Source organism: Salmo salar, chromosome ssa01 (genome assembly GCF_905237065.1).
Source record: "Salmo salar chromosome ssa01, Ssal_v3.1, whole genome shotgun sequence".
In the NCBI taxonomy this organism is placed as follows: domain Eukaryota; kingdom Metazoa; phylum Chordata; class Actinopteri; order Salmoniformes; family Salmonidae; genus Salmo; species Salmo salar.
Window position 1 is genome coordinate 127,832,077 of NC_059442.1, and position 16,333 is coordinate 127,848,409.

General features: G+C 44.9%; 2 protein-coding genes across 6 annotated transcripts in view; both read right to left on the reverse strand.

Annotated features, from left to right (window-relative positions):
• Positions 1-1,076: 1,076 nt before the first annotated feature.
• On the reverse strand, positions 1,077-2,946 carry srp19 (signal recognition particle 19). Its single transcript, NM_001141113.1, is given in 5 exon segments — positions 1,077-1,644; positions 1,822-1,930; positions 2,135-2,206; positions 2,422-2,497; positions 2,828-2,946. Coding segments are annotated over 5 exon segments (426 nt in total). The 5' UTR covers positions 2,866-2,946; the 3' UTR covers positions 1,077-1,513.
• A 5,855-nt stretch (positions 2,947-8,801) lies between these two features.
• The window catches only part of LOC106561897 (APC regulator of WNT signaling pathway), a 57,440-nt gene continuing 49,908 nt past the window's right edge, over positions 8,802-16,333 (reverse strand). For all 5 annotated transcript variants that reach the window (XM_014126219.2, XM_014126247.2, XM_014126237.2 and 2 more), the window contains one exon: positions 8,802-16,271. In XM_014126219.2, coding sequence (XP_013981694.2) covers positions 9,854-16,271 — 6,418 coding nt within the window. In that variant the 3' untranslated portion in view covers positions 8,802-9,853. The remainder of the gene's footprint in view (positions 16,272-16,333) is intronic.

Sequence of the window (16,333 nt, forward strand, 5' to 3'; positions counted from 1 at the left end):
GGACAAAGAAAGGTCACTATAATGTGCAGTTTTGTCACACAACACAATGTCAGATGTCTCAAGTTGAGGGAGCGTGCAATTGGCATGCTGACTGCAGGAATGTCCACCAGATCTGTTGCCAGAGAATGTAATGTTAATTTCTCTCTACCATAAACCGCCTCTCCATCGTCGCTTTAGAGAATTTAGCAGTACATCCAACCGGCCTCAAAACCGCAGACATTTACGCCATTTAGCAGACGCTCTTATCCAGAGCGACTTACAAATTGGTGCATTCACCTTATGATAGCCAGTGGAACAACCACTTTACAATAGTACATCTATCTCTTTTTTTGGGGGGGGTTTAGAAGGATTACTTTATCCTATCCCAGGTATTCCTTAAAGAGGTGGGGTTTCAGGTGTCTCCGGAAGGTGGTGATTGACTCCGCTGTCCTGGCGTCATGAGGGAGCTTGTTCCACCATTGGGGTGCCAGAGCAGCGAACAGTTTTGACTGGGCTGAGCGGGAACTGTGCTTCCGCAGAGGTAGGGAGGCGAGCAGGCCAGAGGTGGATGAACGCAGTGCCCTTCTTTGGGTGTAGGGACCGATCATAGCCTAAAGGTACGGAGGTGCCGTTCCCCTCACAGCTCCGTAGGCAAGCACCATGGTCTTGTAGCAGACGCGAGCGTCAACTGGCCACATGTATGGCGTCATGTGGGCGAGTGTTGTGAATAGAGTGCCTCATGATGGCAGTGGGGTTATGGTATGGGCAGGCATAAGCTCCTGACAACAAACACAATTGCATTTTGTTGATGGTAATTTGAATGCACAAAAATACAGTGACGAGATCCCAAGGCCCATTGTGAGGAAAAAAAAAAAAATGTATGACCAAAAGATGCATATCTGTATTTCCAGTCATGTGAAATCCATAGATTAGCACCTAATTTATATATTTGAATTGAGAGATTCTCATATGAACTGTAACTCATTAAATGCAGTGACATTTTTGCATGTTGTGTTTATATTTTTGTTCAGTATAGTAAAAACTGAAACCTGCCTAAATAAATTGAAACAAATGAAAACATTTAACTTGCTTTGTAAGTGTGACCTCAAGTCATTTATTTTATATAGACACGAGGAAAGAAATATCTCTTAAAAAAAAGAAGCAAATAAGGGATGGGTAAAAGTTAAGACAGTTTCATAATAACAATTGATTCTCACTGTCAGAACAAAGTGTAAGCAATCATTGTCTATTTGACTTTTATTTCCCTTCAGCAATTGAAACAATACTTTGATGTATACATAATTAACAAAATATAAATGTTTACATGTGACTGTTGGCATAATCACATATGGCATATCCCATAGCATCGTACATATGGGCCAATACCAAATAATTACCTCACATAAATTAGAATTTTCTCACTCTTTCTGTTTGACACTTGCCAGTTCCTTGGGACAGACTTCCTTCCTTGGTTAGTTTCTTACAGTAAAACTGAACAGTAATATGGGGACCTTTGTGTGACTGGGCAGGGCATCTACTTCCTCTTCTTCTTGCTTTTCTTGCTCCCCTCCCCTTGCTGGGAGCCTGAGTCTGCCCCTGCACCCTTCTGGGTCCTGGTCTTCAGTTTGGGGATCATCTCAGCACAGTAGATCATCACATCTTTACCTTTAGGGACAATCAGAAGGAAAGCAAAGCATTCTTTTTTTTCTTTTTTTAAATGGTCACACACACACACACAACTGTGCATTGTGAGACCAGTTGATGGTGAAAACAGACTGCATTGCTTCCAGTTTGGCTAATTTGAGCCATAGGACGTTGCTCCTCTCCTTCACAAACACTCACGTGATGCAAACTTGTCTGAGCAGAGAGTTCCATCCTCCTGCTTCAACTGAACACGTACTCTTCCTCTGAATGTCACGTCTCTGTTCCACTCTCTGGAGTACATCTTGTTCTGTGGTTGGTCAATCGAACAACAATTAGAGACTTATAATCAGGCAATACTCCAAACCTATGGTGACGTGTTTGACGATGGAAAATGGCTGTCGTGGAATTACTTAGGTGGGAGCTACACAATGGTAATGAATGAGGTGTTCCCCTCCGATGTAAAGCACCATATGCATCTATGCAACTCATTATTGACATAATGTCTCATTACCTCCACAAGAACATTTGCCCCTGCTGCTGTCAACACATCACGGATTTCAGCACATGTAGGATTCTCCACTGCCTGGTTGAGTACAGAGGAAAACCAAGATGTCAGCCATATCCCTCAACACACTCTTGAGGACATAGACTATAATGAATCAGTATTAAGAAGTGTATACGTGTGGTAAAGGTAGACCATAGTGGTGTGTGTGTCCATTTACCAAGATAGATCGGCAATAAGTCGTCCACCATGTATTGAACCAAATAAATTAGAAGAATGCTGCAGATTTGGTTTACCTTTTCAGCAGGTATCCGTCTCCCCTCTGCTAGGGTCTTCTTACTGTTTACATAGGAAGGGTATATGCAGATAAACCTGCAAGAGAAATCAGAAAGAACATGTTAGCTAACTAGCTATTCATAACTTGATGTCTAGAACATGTTAGCTAGCAAGCACTGCTGCCGTCTCAACTGCATCCGACAATACAATGATACAATTATAAGTTAAAACGTATTTTCATTTGAAACGACGAAAGAAAATGGCTAGCCAACTGACTTCAAAGTTGGCTACCGATTATCGTAGACACGCTGGCTAGTTTTAGCTAACACATATGGCTGTCTTCGCTTGTTTTTCTGTTCACAGGTAGGACTTCAACTCACAAACTTTTCATGGGAAAACATGCGATATGAATCAAATATTACCCACCTTTCCTTTTCAGCTGGATTATCACTTAGTGGAGACATTTTCTCAGAACACACTAGCACAGAATTCGCGTTAGCTTCTTAGCTGGGACCTGTATAAAGCTAGCCACAATAGTGGAATGTGCGGTTCGCCTTCAAAATAAAAGGTCCTAATTGAAAGCGATTCAAACGGATACAAATAGTGGAATCTTGCCATATTTGGACTAGATAATGATAAATAAGATCGGAATGTTGTTATATAAATTCAACAAAAGACAATACTTTGTTAATTTGACACAATAAAAGTTGAAATCGCTCTGTGTATGTATTACACTTAAGAATTGCATTGGGGCGTAGTCCACAGGAGGATGGTGGCACCTTAATTGGGGAGAGTGGCTCATAATAATAGCCAGAACAGAGTTAATGGAATGGCATCAAACAAATGGAAACCATGTGTTTGATACCATTCCACTTATTCCACTCCAGCCATTACCATGAGACCATTCACCCCAATTAAGGTGCCACCATCCTCCTGTGGACTACGCCCCAATGCAATTCCAGTGTAATACATCCACAGTGTGATTTCAACATTGTGTCGAATTAACAAAGTATTGTCTTTTGTTGAATTTAAATAACAACATATAGTAAACTCCAACTGTAGTAGTATCTAACGATTCACAACAATACACACAAATCTAAAAGTAAAAGAATGGAATTAAGAAATATATAAATATTAGGATGAGCAACATCAGAGTGGCATTGACTAAAATACAGTAGGATAGAATACAGTATATACATATGAGATGAGTAAAGCAGTATGTAAACATTATTAAAGTGGCCAGTGATTCCATGTCTATGTATATAGGGCAGCAGCCTCTAAGGTGCAGGGTTGAGTAATCGGTTGGTAGCTGGCTAGTGATGGCTATTTAACAGTCTGATGGCCTTGCGATAGAAGCTGTTTTTCAGTCTCTCGGTCCCAGCTTTGATGCACCTGTACTGACCTCGCCTTCTGGATGATTACAGGGTGAACAGGCCATGGCTCGGGTGGTTGATGTCCTTGATGATATTTTTGGCCTTCCTGTAACATTGTAGGTATCCTGGAAGGCAGGCAGTGTGCCCCCGGTGATGCGTTGGGCAGACCGCACCACCCTCTGGAGAGCCCTGTGGTTGAGGGCGGTGCAGTTGCCGTACCAGGCGGTGATACAGCCCGACAGGGTGCTCTCAATTGTGCATCTGTAAAAGTTTGTGAGGGTCTTAGGGGCAAAGCCGAATTTACTCAGCCTCCTGTGGTTGAAGAGGAGCTGTTGCAACTTCACCACACTGTCTATGTGGGTGGACCATTTCAGATTGTCAGTGACGTGTATGTTGAGGAACTTGAAGCTTTCCACCTTCTCCACTGTGGTCCCGTCGATGTGGATAGGGGCGTGTTCTCTCTGCTGTTTCCTTGAAGTCCACGATCAGCTCCTTCATTTTGTTGACATTGAGGGAGAGGTTATTTTCCTGGCAACACTCCGCCAGGGCCCTCATCTCCTCCCTGTAGGCTGTCTCATAATTGTTGGTAATCAGGCCTACTACTGCAAACTTGATGCTGGAGTTGGAGGCATGCGTGGCCCATTTCATGGGTACAACATCCATAGGTTAGGCTGCTCAGTGCAATACACACAATAGATTGACTGGAAAGGTGAATTGCCACAGTCAAAGTCTTGCAATAAGAGCTAAGATGCTAATATGTGTGTGTACTCTACACAATTGTGTTCTGTGAGTGTCACTGAGTAAGTAAGCTGATACCTAATTTTATTGGTGCAACATCCATAGGTTATTACATTTACATTACATTTAAGTCATTTAGCAGACGCTCTTATCCAGAGCGACTTACAAAATGGTGCATTCACCTTATGATATCCAGTGGAACAACCACTTTACAATAGTGCATCTAAATATTTTAAGGGGGGGGGTTAGAAGGATTACTTTATCCTATCCTAGGTATTCCTTAAAGAGGTGGGGTTTCAGGTGTCTCTGGAAGGTGGTGATTGACTCCGCTGTCCTGGCGTCGTGAGGGAGCTTGTTCCACCATTGGGGTGCCAGAGCAGCGAACAGTTTTGACTGGGCTGAGCGGGAACTGTGCTTCCTCAGAGGTAGGGGGGCCAGCAGGCCAGAGGTGGATGAACGCAGTGCCCTTGTTTGGGTGTAAGGCCTGATCAGAGCCTGAAGGTATGGAGGTGCCGTTCCCTTCACAGCTCTGTAGGCAATCACCATGGTCTTGTAGCGGATGCGAGCTTCAACTGGAAGCCAGTGGAGAGAGCGGAGGAGCGGGGTGACGTGAGAGAACTTGGGAAGGTTGAACACCAGACGGGCTGCGGCGTTCCGGATGAGTTGTAGGGGTTTAATGGCACACGCAGGGAGCCCAGCCAACAGCGAGTTGCAGTAATCCAGACGGGAGATGACAAGTGCCTGGATTAGGACCTGCGCCGCTTCCTGTGTGAGGCAGGGTCGTACTCTGCGAATGTTGTAGAGCATGAACCTACAGGATCGGGTCACCGACCGTTATGCTGCCCTCCATGCAATTCTAAAGTGTAATACATCCACAGTGTGATTTCAGATATTTTTTTGTTGTGGTGTCAAATGAACTAATTATTGTCTTTTGTTTAATTTATATAACAACATTCCCACCTTGTTTATGATTATCTTGTCCAAATAGGGCATGATTCCACAATTTGGGGCGGCAGGTAGCCGAGTGGTTAGAGCGTTGGACTAGTAACTGAAAGGTTGCAAGATTGAATCCCCGAGGAGGTGACAAGGTAAAAATCTGTCGTTCTGCCCCTGAACAAGGCAGTTAACCCACCGTTTCTAGGCCGTCATTGAAAATAAGAATTGGTTCTTATCTGACTTGCCAAGTAAAATAAATAAAACATCTCAATCCGTTTGGGTGACTTTTATTTTGAAGGTGATCCGCAAAATCCACTATTGTGGCTAAACATTGAGTCCCCACATCCGGTTTTCAGCGGGAAATTAAGCTAGGTTGAAGATAACTGCAAAGACAGTATAGTATGTGATAGCTGTATCAAAGTTACCAGGGTCAACACTAGTCACCACAGCCACACATTCATAAACCCCGCATTTCTTCCATTTATCTTCTTAAAATCTGATGTTAAACCTTAACCGCAACCCTATCCTTAACCACACTGCTAATATTATACCTAACCTTAATTTAAGACCAAAAAGCAAATTGTTTTATTTCATTTTTACGATATTTTGACTTTGTGGCTGTGTAAATAGTGGAAACTCAACAGACAGGAAACCTTGACAATTTCGCTTTAATTTTAAAACAAACATGATCAAAGGGCATGCAGTTTTTGATGGGAGTTACCTTTAGGGAAAGATTATGGATATACCGATAAGATACATGTCTCTCCACCCTAACGAATCATTGTTAACAACGCGGCACAACTGGCTGTCTAGCTCCCGCCTATCTTTTCTTTTGATTGGTGTATACATCTCATTATTGTAATTTTGATTTGAATATTCGATGAGGTGACGTCAACTGCCGGTATTCAATGAAGAGAGATGCTACGTTACTAGACTCAACATGATTATGCAGACGACTCCGGTATAAAGTGTTTTTTTTGCAAAGTTGCCTGGATGTCACTTGTCCTACTTATATCAGTATACTCAGTATACTCAACTTAATTACGAAACGTCTATTCGGTCAAAAAAGCCATTCATTTTTTTGTTGACCAAATTCGACACTGACCATGCAAAAACTCCTTGCTTGGTGGGAGAAACGAAAAATGCCACCTGCTGGAGGGACACAGATTTTCCTCGGATTGGAAATCCTCTTCCTCGCTGCAGTACTTCTTACCAACAGCAATCACCTGTATTGTGGGAGTCACTATTTCTCAACTAATCGTTAGGGTGTTTTTGGTTGACCCACGCGAACGCGACTGAATAGAAACAGGAACCAACTTTGTCGCGATTCCAAAGCTACAAGGGTTACAAATGAAAGTGATGAGACTTCTCTCACCAATTAATTGTACACGTTTTCAGTTTGTTAGTGTGTGATATCGGGTATAAAAAAGTTTGACACTGATGGTTATGATCGGATGAAGGTTATTGTAACAGACATACAACTATTACGAAATGTTTATGTATCGGTGTTATGAATAAATGCCTATAGTCATATCCCCTTTGCTTGTATATCAAACCATAGCTGCAATACGAATACTTGTGTTCATAATCATTCACTGGAACAAAGAGATCTTCTGTTGAATCTGACAATTAATCTTGATGGTTGTACAGTCGTCTCAAATAAAACTATGAAGGACCTCGGCGTTACTCTGGACCCTGATCTCTCTTTTGACGAACATATCAAGACTGTTTCAAGGTCAGCTTTTTTCCCATCTACGTAACGTAACATTACAAAAATCAGAAACTTTCTGTCCAAAAATTATGCATAAAAATTCATCCATGCTTTTGTCACTTCAAGGTTAGACTACTGCAATGCTTTACTTTCCGGCTACCCGGATAAAGCACTAAATAAACTTCAGTTAGTGCTTAAACACGGCTGCTATAATCTTGACTAGAACCAAAAAATGTGATCATATTACTCCAGTGCTAGCCTCTACACTGGCTTCCTGTTAAGGCAAGGGCTGATTTCAAGGTTTTACTGCTAACCTACAAAGCATTACATGGGCTTGCTTCTACCCATCTTTCCGATTTGGTCCTGCCGTACATACCTACACGTACGCTATGGTCACAAGACGCAGGCCTCCTAACTCCCTAGAATTTCTAAGCAAACAGCTGGAGGCAGGGCTTTCTCCTATAGAGCTCAATTTTTATGAAATGGTCTGCCTACCAATGTGAGAGACACAGACTCAGTCTCAATCTTTAAGTCTTTATTGAAGACTCATCTCTTCAGTAGGTCCTATGATTGAGTGTAGTCTGGCCCAGGAGTGTGAAGGTGAACGGAAAGGCACTAGACCAATGAACCGCCCTTGCGGTCTCTGCCTGGCCGGTTCCCCTCTCTCCACTGGGATTCTCTGCCTCTAACCCTATTACAGGGGCTGAGTCACTGGCTTACGTGATCTTCCTGTCTGGGTTGGCGCCCCCCCTTGGGTTGTGCCGTGGCGGAGATCTTTGTGGGCTATACTCGGCATTGTCTCAGGATGGTAAGTTGGTGGTTGAAGATATCCCTCTAGTGGTGTGGGGGCTGTGCTTTGGCAAAGTGGATGGGGTTAGATCCTGCCTGTTTGGCCCTGTCCGGGGGTATCTCGGACAGGGCCACAGTGTCTCCCAACCCCTCCTGTCTCAGCCTCCAGTATTTATGCTGCAGTAGTTTGTGTCGGGGGGCTAGGGTCAGTCTGTTATATCCGGTGTCCTGTGTGAATTTAAGTATGCTCTCTAATTCTCTCTCTCGGAGGATCTGAGCCCTAGGACCATGCCTCAGGACTACCTGGCCTGATGACTCCTTGCTGTCCCCAGTCCACCTGGCCGTGCTGCTGCTCCAGTTTCAACTGTTCTGCCTGCGGCTATGGAACCCTGACCTGTTCACCGGACGGCTATGAAAAGCCAACTGACATTTACTCCTGAGGTGCTTACGTGTTGCACCCTCGACAACCACTGATTATTAATTTGTCCATGCTGGTCATCTATGAACTTTTGATCATCTTGACCATGTTCTGTTATAATCTCCACCCGGCACAGCCAGAAGAGGACTGGCCAATCCTCATAGCCTGGATCCTCTAGGTTTCTTCCTCAGTTCTGGCCTTTCTAAGGAGTTTTTCCTAGCCACCGTGCTTCTACACCTGCATTGCTTGGGGTTTTAGGCTGGGTTTCTGTACAGCACTCGAGATATCAGCTGATGTAAGGGCTTTATAAATAAATTTGATTTGATTGGAAGCAGATCTTAAATTCCATTCACTACCCCAATAACATAGAGGGATACAAATGATCAAAGCTTGATACACACAACCCTTCCACTGTTCAGTAACACCGGACACTAGTTTTGCACCAAAAATGTTAACGTTTATTATTTTGATTTACAATTTGTAAATGTACTTTTTTCCTTTGAATATCCAACCACTACTTTATTGCATGAGAAAATAAAACACGAACAGTCATTCACACAGTGTAATTTTATGTGCTTTAGCATTACAGTGATTACAGGGGAAGTAAAATGAGCTTAAAAAAATTATATACCAACACCAAAAACCTACAGTAATAATTTATTTTGTTCAAAGTGTTCATTTAGTCCTTCTGAGATAGTCTCTTAGTTAAAAAGCATCCAACTCACCTGATAACAATTAAACAGCAGAGCAATGTATCTATCTACTCTCTTATATAATCTATTTTCCAATGTAAATATTTTCTCTTTCGAAAAGTTGTCAAGGGTAACTTGCAGTTAATTCCTTTACTTTCAGAGCACACATAAAAATAGTGTAAAATGTTACACTACAGCTACCAACACGTGACCACATACATGTTAATCGTTACTTCAGGAACCAAACCATCAGGTCATGCAAGGAAGGGAAGTTTATAATACATTTGCAGTAGTAAAAATGAGAATTAATTTTATTTGACTGAAACTTAGGTTTAATAAAACAATAAATTGAGTAGCATTAAAGTCCATCTTTAAGTGATTTAACAACCCAAATAGGCAACTTTAAGTGATTATCTTTGTCAAGTCAGACAAGATTCAGGATCTTTACAGGGGTTTAAATTAAATACATACATAATTCAAATCTGTACAGTACAAATTCACATACATTATCCTTCAGAGGTCTCCCTCTCTCTCGTTCTCTGATAACCAAGTGTCCCAGCCACATTCCTACCAGCAAAGAAACACGAGCCCAGCAATTAGGCTAGGCATCAACTACAATAACCCTCTAGTATCTCACTATTATTTACATGTTAGTTTTTTTACACCAAAAGTTGATGAATCCATGATCTTTGCTTGGTGTTTGAATAATTCTTTACAACAGAGGTCACTAGGTATGCTCAAGACATTTCCCCTAGATCATGGTCGTGTAGCCTGTGTAGTCTAGCCTCAAGGGACTTAAACTGAGGTTACAATGTAGGACCCACTTTCTCCAGCACTTTCTCCTTTAGATTCTCTCTTTTTTGCACTGTTGGTGACACTGACAGGCGTGGGTATCTGTGAGGGTCGTGGTGGTGTGGCACTGTCAGCACTGCTCTTCCTGGGGCTAGGAGTGTAATTGAAAGGGCTAACCCTGGCAGCCACAGCACCACTAGGTGAGCTGTGTTTGCTAGAGTTGGAGGAGCTAAAAGGGGTGCGTTCAGCAACAGGCAGTTCATGGGCCTCTGGGATGATGCTCTGAGCAGGCTTGAGGTCTGGCCCTTTCTTATCAAGACTCTCACTGCTCCGAAACAAGTTTAAATTAGTCTCTGGACCTAGCCTACGAGCATTTACACTTTCATTTTTGGACCGTTTGGGATGGGTTTCACTTGACAAGAGATCAACAGAGGGTATTTTGACTAGAACACTGTCGATTACTGGAGGTGTGTTTGCTGTTGGAGATTTTACAGACCTTGGACTGTTAATGGGACAGTCCTCAATCCTCACCCACACATCCTCAGTCTTGGACACTGCAGGGCTCATTTGGTGCCCCATGGCCATGGTGTTAGAGTCTATGGAGGAAGAATCGTGGCCTTCTGACTGAGAGATTTCACTGTCCTTCATCTTCCTCCATGTTCCTTTTAAAGGGTTTCCATCTTTACCGTGTGGGGACCTTTGGGCTGGACTCAGTGGCTGTCGTTCATCCTCACTTTTGCCCTTTTCACTTGACTCAGAGGAGGCAGAGAGGATGGAAGAGGAGCTGCCAGTTCTCTTCCAGGTGCCAACCCTTGGAAGAGAGGAGGAGTGTTTGCTTTTCTCCCTCTTCCATGTCCCTGTCCTGTTAAGATTAGGGAGTCTGGAGGGGCTTTCTGAATGGGATCTGGAAATGTCGTGTTTCCCTCCCCTTTGAGGTTTCCCATCCTCATTTTCTGAAGAGTTTTGACTCTGAGGGGACTTTTTCCAGTTGCTTCCCTGACTTCCTTGATAGGGCAAAGTCAACGACATATCTGGCAAAGACGGGCTTGACACAGGCGTTTGAGACTGGCTGGTAGAGGAGGGGGACAGAGACTCGAACGAGGCAGACTCTTCCAATTTCCTCTTCAGTGTTGGACTAGGGGCCTCTTTGATGAACGTTGACTGGCGAACTAGGGCAGGTTTCTCCGACCGGTCTGACTCACTTCCACTTGACTTTGTGGATGTTATCCTGGACAAATCTTGCTTCTTAGATGTGCCAGTAACTCCACACTGATTCAGGCTCTTTGAGGCAGATTCACTCCTAGGGATTCCGCTAGTGCTTCTAGTCAAGCCAGTCTGCTTGGGTTGCGTTTGCTGACCCATCTGTCTTCCAGGGGAGGTGTAGGACATCCTGCCAGAACCAGAAGACTTGGTTGACGATGTGCTTGGAGAAGCAGTGCGAGGCAGTTGGGATAGTTTGTTTGAGGAGCCCAGACCATTTCTTCCAGGTGACACAGAGGAGCGACCAGGTGACTGCATGGGTCTGGTGGTCAAGGACTGCTGAGCTGGCCTGGATGGTGTGGAGTCTCTGGATCCAGATCGTGATGAAGCTTTACTTGATCCCGATTGAGATCCAGGCTGATCCCTGGCAGGACTTGGGTCAGATTTAGCAGGTGGTTTAATGCTTCTGTTTGAATTACTGGAGCTCTGCCCTTGGGTAGGGGGGAGTTTTGAGACTGAGGCTGGACCGCGGGCTGGAGGCTTCTTTTGGACTGGGCTAGTGCTTGGAGAACTGCTTCTAACACCAGGGACATGGATCATTGTCCTACCACGAGAGATTGGAAGAGTAGGGGCCGTCTGCCTCTGCTGTAATGAGGCTGGGGTCTCAGTGATTGCACGTGGTTTTCCTGTTATGAGACTTTTGTAGACTTTCTTGCCCCCTTTAAGAGCTTTTGCTGCCTCCTCTTCCTTTTCTTTCTTTTTTGCTTCTAAAGTGCTCTTTTCACCAGGTTTTAATATCCGTGGGCGTCCTTTGTCAGATGCAGATTTATTATCCTCTGAATTTAAGGGTAAATGAAAGGGAGACCCAAGGGATATTCCAGATTTGAGGGAGAGTATGGAGTCAGAGTCAGATGAGCCTTGTCTTGAGAGGCTAGCAGCTGCCTGGTGCAAACTGCTGACGATGGAATTGGCACCCTCTTGGATGGCCTTCCAATCAAAAGACTCAGAATCTGGCGATAAGGCTTGTTCAGAAACTGGACTATGTGTATCAGTGAGATCTAATATGAGTTCTGGCTCCTCAGCTAAAATGCCATCCATGCTTCTCTCCTCAGTGGCATCTTCTTGGTCATTCCCCTCTTTATTTCTTGCGGTCTGTTTTTTCTTTTTTGGCATGGCTGAACTGATGCACTCTTGTAGAAGGTCATCTTCTGAGTCAATGCTTAGTGAGCTGAGTGAACTGTTTCTTGAAAAACACACAGGGGTATCTTCAACATGAAAGGCTTTTGGTGCGTAACCAGAGGCTTGGGGTCTTGTAGGAGCTTCCACCTGAGTTACATCCTCCTCTTTTGGCTGGAGGTCTTTGTTGTTGTTCTCTTGGTCAATGTCACTTAAAGAGCTGAGAGATGAGTTTCTAGAGAAACACATCGGTGTGTCTTCAATGGAAAACTTCTGCTTCTCATCTGGCACTGGCCCCATGTTTTCTTTGGATGCTTGTGGAAATACTGCCTGGTTTTGTTGCTGAGGTTTTGTTGGAGCAGTCTGTGGTAGATTTGCCCTGTTTGCCCTTAAGGATGGCTTTCCACAGTTTTTTGTTGAAGCTTTTCTCTGGTCTTTGTCTTTTCTAAGTTCTGCCTTTTCCTTGGCGAGGTTAGGTTCCTCATCCTCAAAGTCCAATGAACTCAGTGAATCATTGCGTGAGAAGCAATAGGGTGTACCTTCTATTGGTGTGTAATGCTGTGGCGAGTCAAAAGCAAACCCTGGCCGTGGCCTCTCCACATTTGGTGGCTTATCTGTGAAATCTCTGGATGCCATTTTTGTCTGTTGCATTTTGGTTTCTTTGTTTTTATCAGGGTATGAAGAAAAGTTGAATGGAGGCTGGGGTTTCTTAATCATCCTAGCTCTGTACTCACTACTCTGTGGCATTGGTTTAACAGGGGAAGTGGGCTTCTTTTCAACCTCCTGCTGGACTAGGCTAACAGGAGAAGCTGACGGGTGCAGTGGTTGATCGTACATTTTCTGTACTCTAAAGGATTTGTGGATTTTACCTTTTGGCATGGCTGAACTGATACACTCTGCTAAAATATCATCCCCTTCATTTTCTGTCCCAGCAGCTTGTGTGGAAGAAGTAACACCTGCATCTTTTTCCTCTGTACATTTACCTTCTGGAATAGTGTCCCTTCTTTGACTGGATGATATTTCTGCACGAGGAGGAGCACGGCTTTCAGCATTGGCCAGCTCATTAGGGGGTGAATCAATGGTTAGGTCGCTGAGAGATGTGGCTGTTGAGAAATTGATAGGGGTTCCCTCTACACAGTAAATCCTAGGCATGTCCTCTCCATGGGCAAAGTTCACGGTCTTCTGTTGTCCTCTGGTTTGTGAAGGGTGTAATTTGTACACAGGAAGTTGGCTTGGTTTACGGGCAGTAGGTGGTGGTATTCTAGAAGTAGTGTTGGAAGGGGATTGCTTTTTGAGTTTTCTTGATGACTTTGTTGGCATGGCTGAGTTTATGCAAGCCTCCAGTATTTCTATATCGTCATCATCGGAATCATCCAAAATATCTTTTTCCGTCTCACGCTTCCCTTGGCTTGGGGGTTCTGTAGTGTCATCATTCTCATGCTCAGCCTCAATTCCCTGGTCGTCTTCATGAACAGAAGGCATGATCTTGAGCTCATCTTTCTGAATGTAAGGTTCATCTAAGCTTAAAGCACTGAGGCTGGATGCGCAAGAGAATCCTTCTGGGGTACTCTCTGTCGCAAAGTGTAGGAGGGCGTCATTATTTGGAAGCACCTGGACTTTCTGGACAGCAGCGTGTACAGCAGCATGTCTTGGAGCCATATCCGCCCTCGGAGGTGGCGGAGGCGGCACCTTTTTGTGTTTCATTGGGGGTGGATGTTGATTTTGTGGGGGTGGTGGTGTTTTGCTTCGACTCGGAGGCATGGTCTGACCAGGGCTGTCGGGCAGATCGCTTGGACTGATGATTCCACTGGGCATACCGCTACACAATTCACTCTGTATAGAGCTAGCGATGGAATGGCTCTCAAAGCTGTCGAGAGAGCTTACAGATGTGCATCTGCTGAACATGAGAGGTGTCTCCTGCACATACTGTTCTGGGGGGCTTTTGGGGGTCTGGGCACCACTTTTGGATGGGGATTTGGCTCCAGATGAAAACTCAACAGCTTTGTGATGTCTGGATCCATCTCCATGAACTTGACTATTCCTTGGAGGCTTCATTCGGACATACTGCACAGATGACTGGCTCTCGGTTCTGCGTTGTTCTTGTGTGTGACTGCCAGTGGACTCTTTCTCAGAGATGGGAAGAGTTGGGTAGTTACTAGTAGCATTTACATTCCTCTTGCAGCCCTCCATTTCGTCCTCCTCTGAGGACAAGGATGACAGAGAGCTACCCCTTGAGAAACAGATGGGTGTGTCCTCAACACAGTACGTCTGTAGTGTCTCTTGATTGACGGTAGGGGGTTTGCATATTGTGTTCTTCTGGCCTGGCCGAGTTGGCCCTGATCTCATTTGAGCCGAGGGATGGAGCTGCATTTGTCTTCCTGCATTCTTTATGGATGACATGGATGATGTGGAACCATCCGGGCTCAGATTGTCTTTCACCGAGCTCTGAGTGGAGGATGACTTTGAATGACTAAACATGGATTTTTGGGAGGAGGAGTCTGAATATTTCAGACTGTAATCAATGGGTTGTTCTGCGTGATGTTCTTCGTTGTACTTCATGCTGTAATTGGTCGGCTGCTCATCTTGTTGTTCTTCCTCTGAGTATCGCTCACTATAATTGGTTGGTTTGTCATCACTGTAATCATCCACAGACTGGCACATAGTCTGGTTGTTCATCTTTTTGTTAATTCCTTGAGTGGGGCCAGCATTGCTTTGATCTTGTTGATTGGCGTTCCTTGATCTGAATCCCTGTGGCATTTCTGTTTGCACAAACCTGGGCTTGTACTTCAGTTTTTCCTCACCCTCACTGTTTCCCTCCGTGTACATGGGGTAGCCTGGGCTTTGAGATCGCATAGACCTCTGATCTGTCCGTTTCATCTCCTCCTCCATGTGCTTAGGCCTAGCCCACCTTTCATTTTGGCTTGGACTTTGCCGACCAGAGTTCAGCTGCTCGTCAGAATACTTCAGGCTGTAATTGATGGGTGTGTCAACTTCTCCATCATCATCTTCCATGTGGTTTGCATTGTGGATCTTGTGAGCGAGGTCTGCAGGATATTTTCTATAGACGCAACACTTCCCCTCATCATCCTCAGAGTAAGAGTCCACAGATGGCTTCATCTGGCCTCTTTTGCCATAGCCATCAGTGCTGTTGACACTGTTGAGACTGTCGTTTGACGCCCTGTATTCTAACTTGGGCATTGGACAAGGTCTGCCCGAGTGATCGGGCTTAGTGTAGGGATATACATTTGAATGACCATGTTCTGCAGTGGTACGGTGAGGGTCTTGATTAGGGCTCTCTGGTGACCGGTCATCCAGACCAGTCAGCAAGTGAATGCTTTTCACCTCCTCCATCACCATGGCGATCTGAGCAGCTGTTGTGGCAGGCATCTGCATTCTCTTAGAGTCATGATCTGGGTGGAAACCCCCGGGTGCACCCCTCGGTCTGTCTCTGTCCTGGCTTCGATCCCTCTCAGCCCTAACACTGTCTATGTTCCCCCTTGGATTCTCTCTGGGTGACGGGCTTGACAGAACTGGTGTGTTCACGTAAGGGGGGCGCACAGGCACACTGTTGGGGCTAAACCCGTCCGATCTAGAAACACCATCGTAATCACTGTAGACAGTCTGCTTGTGCCTGCTTGGTTTACCCCTGTGGGAAGCCTTGGGGCTTAAATTGTCAATGTTGTCAAATGTCTCAGAGAGGTGCTGAGAGTCCAGTTCCTCGATCAAGGCTTTCTGTTTCCTGACGTGAAGAGAGGGCAGGCTGGATCCAGGCGACATGATGTTGGCGTCCTTGTATTTGGCGGGCCTGTTGGCCATTAGGTTCCTCAGTGCTGCAGCGCTGCCCATGGCGATCATCTTGTGTTTGGAGTGGATTAGGTTCTTCAGCATGCTCACAGCACCCATGTCCCACAAGGCCTCCTGGTCCTTTGCGTTGCGGGCAGAGAGGTTCCACAGAGTGCCGCACGCGTTGCTCACAATTGTCAGGCTGTGAGACTTCAGGTGCTGCAGGAGTGTCTGAAGACAGTTGTTCTCTCTCAGGATTTGCCTACAGACAGAAACATATGGTCTTGTAAGCTTTCAAGTGTAAGAATTACTACAGGGGATACA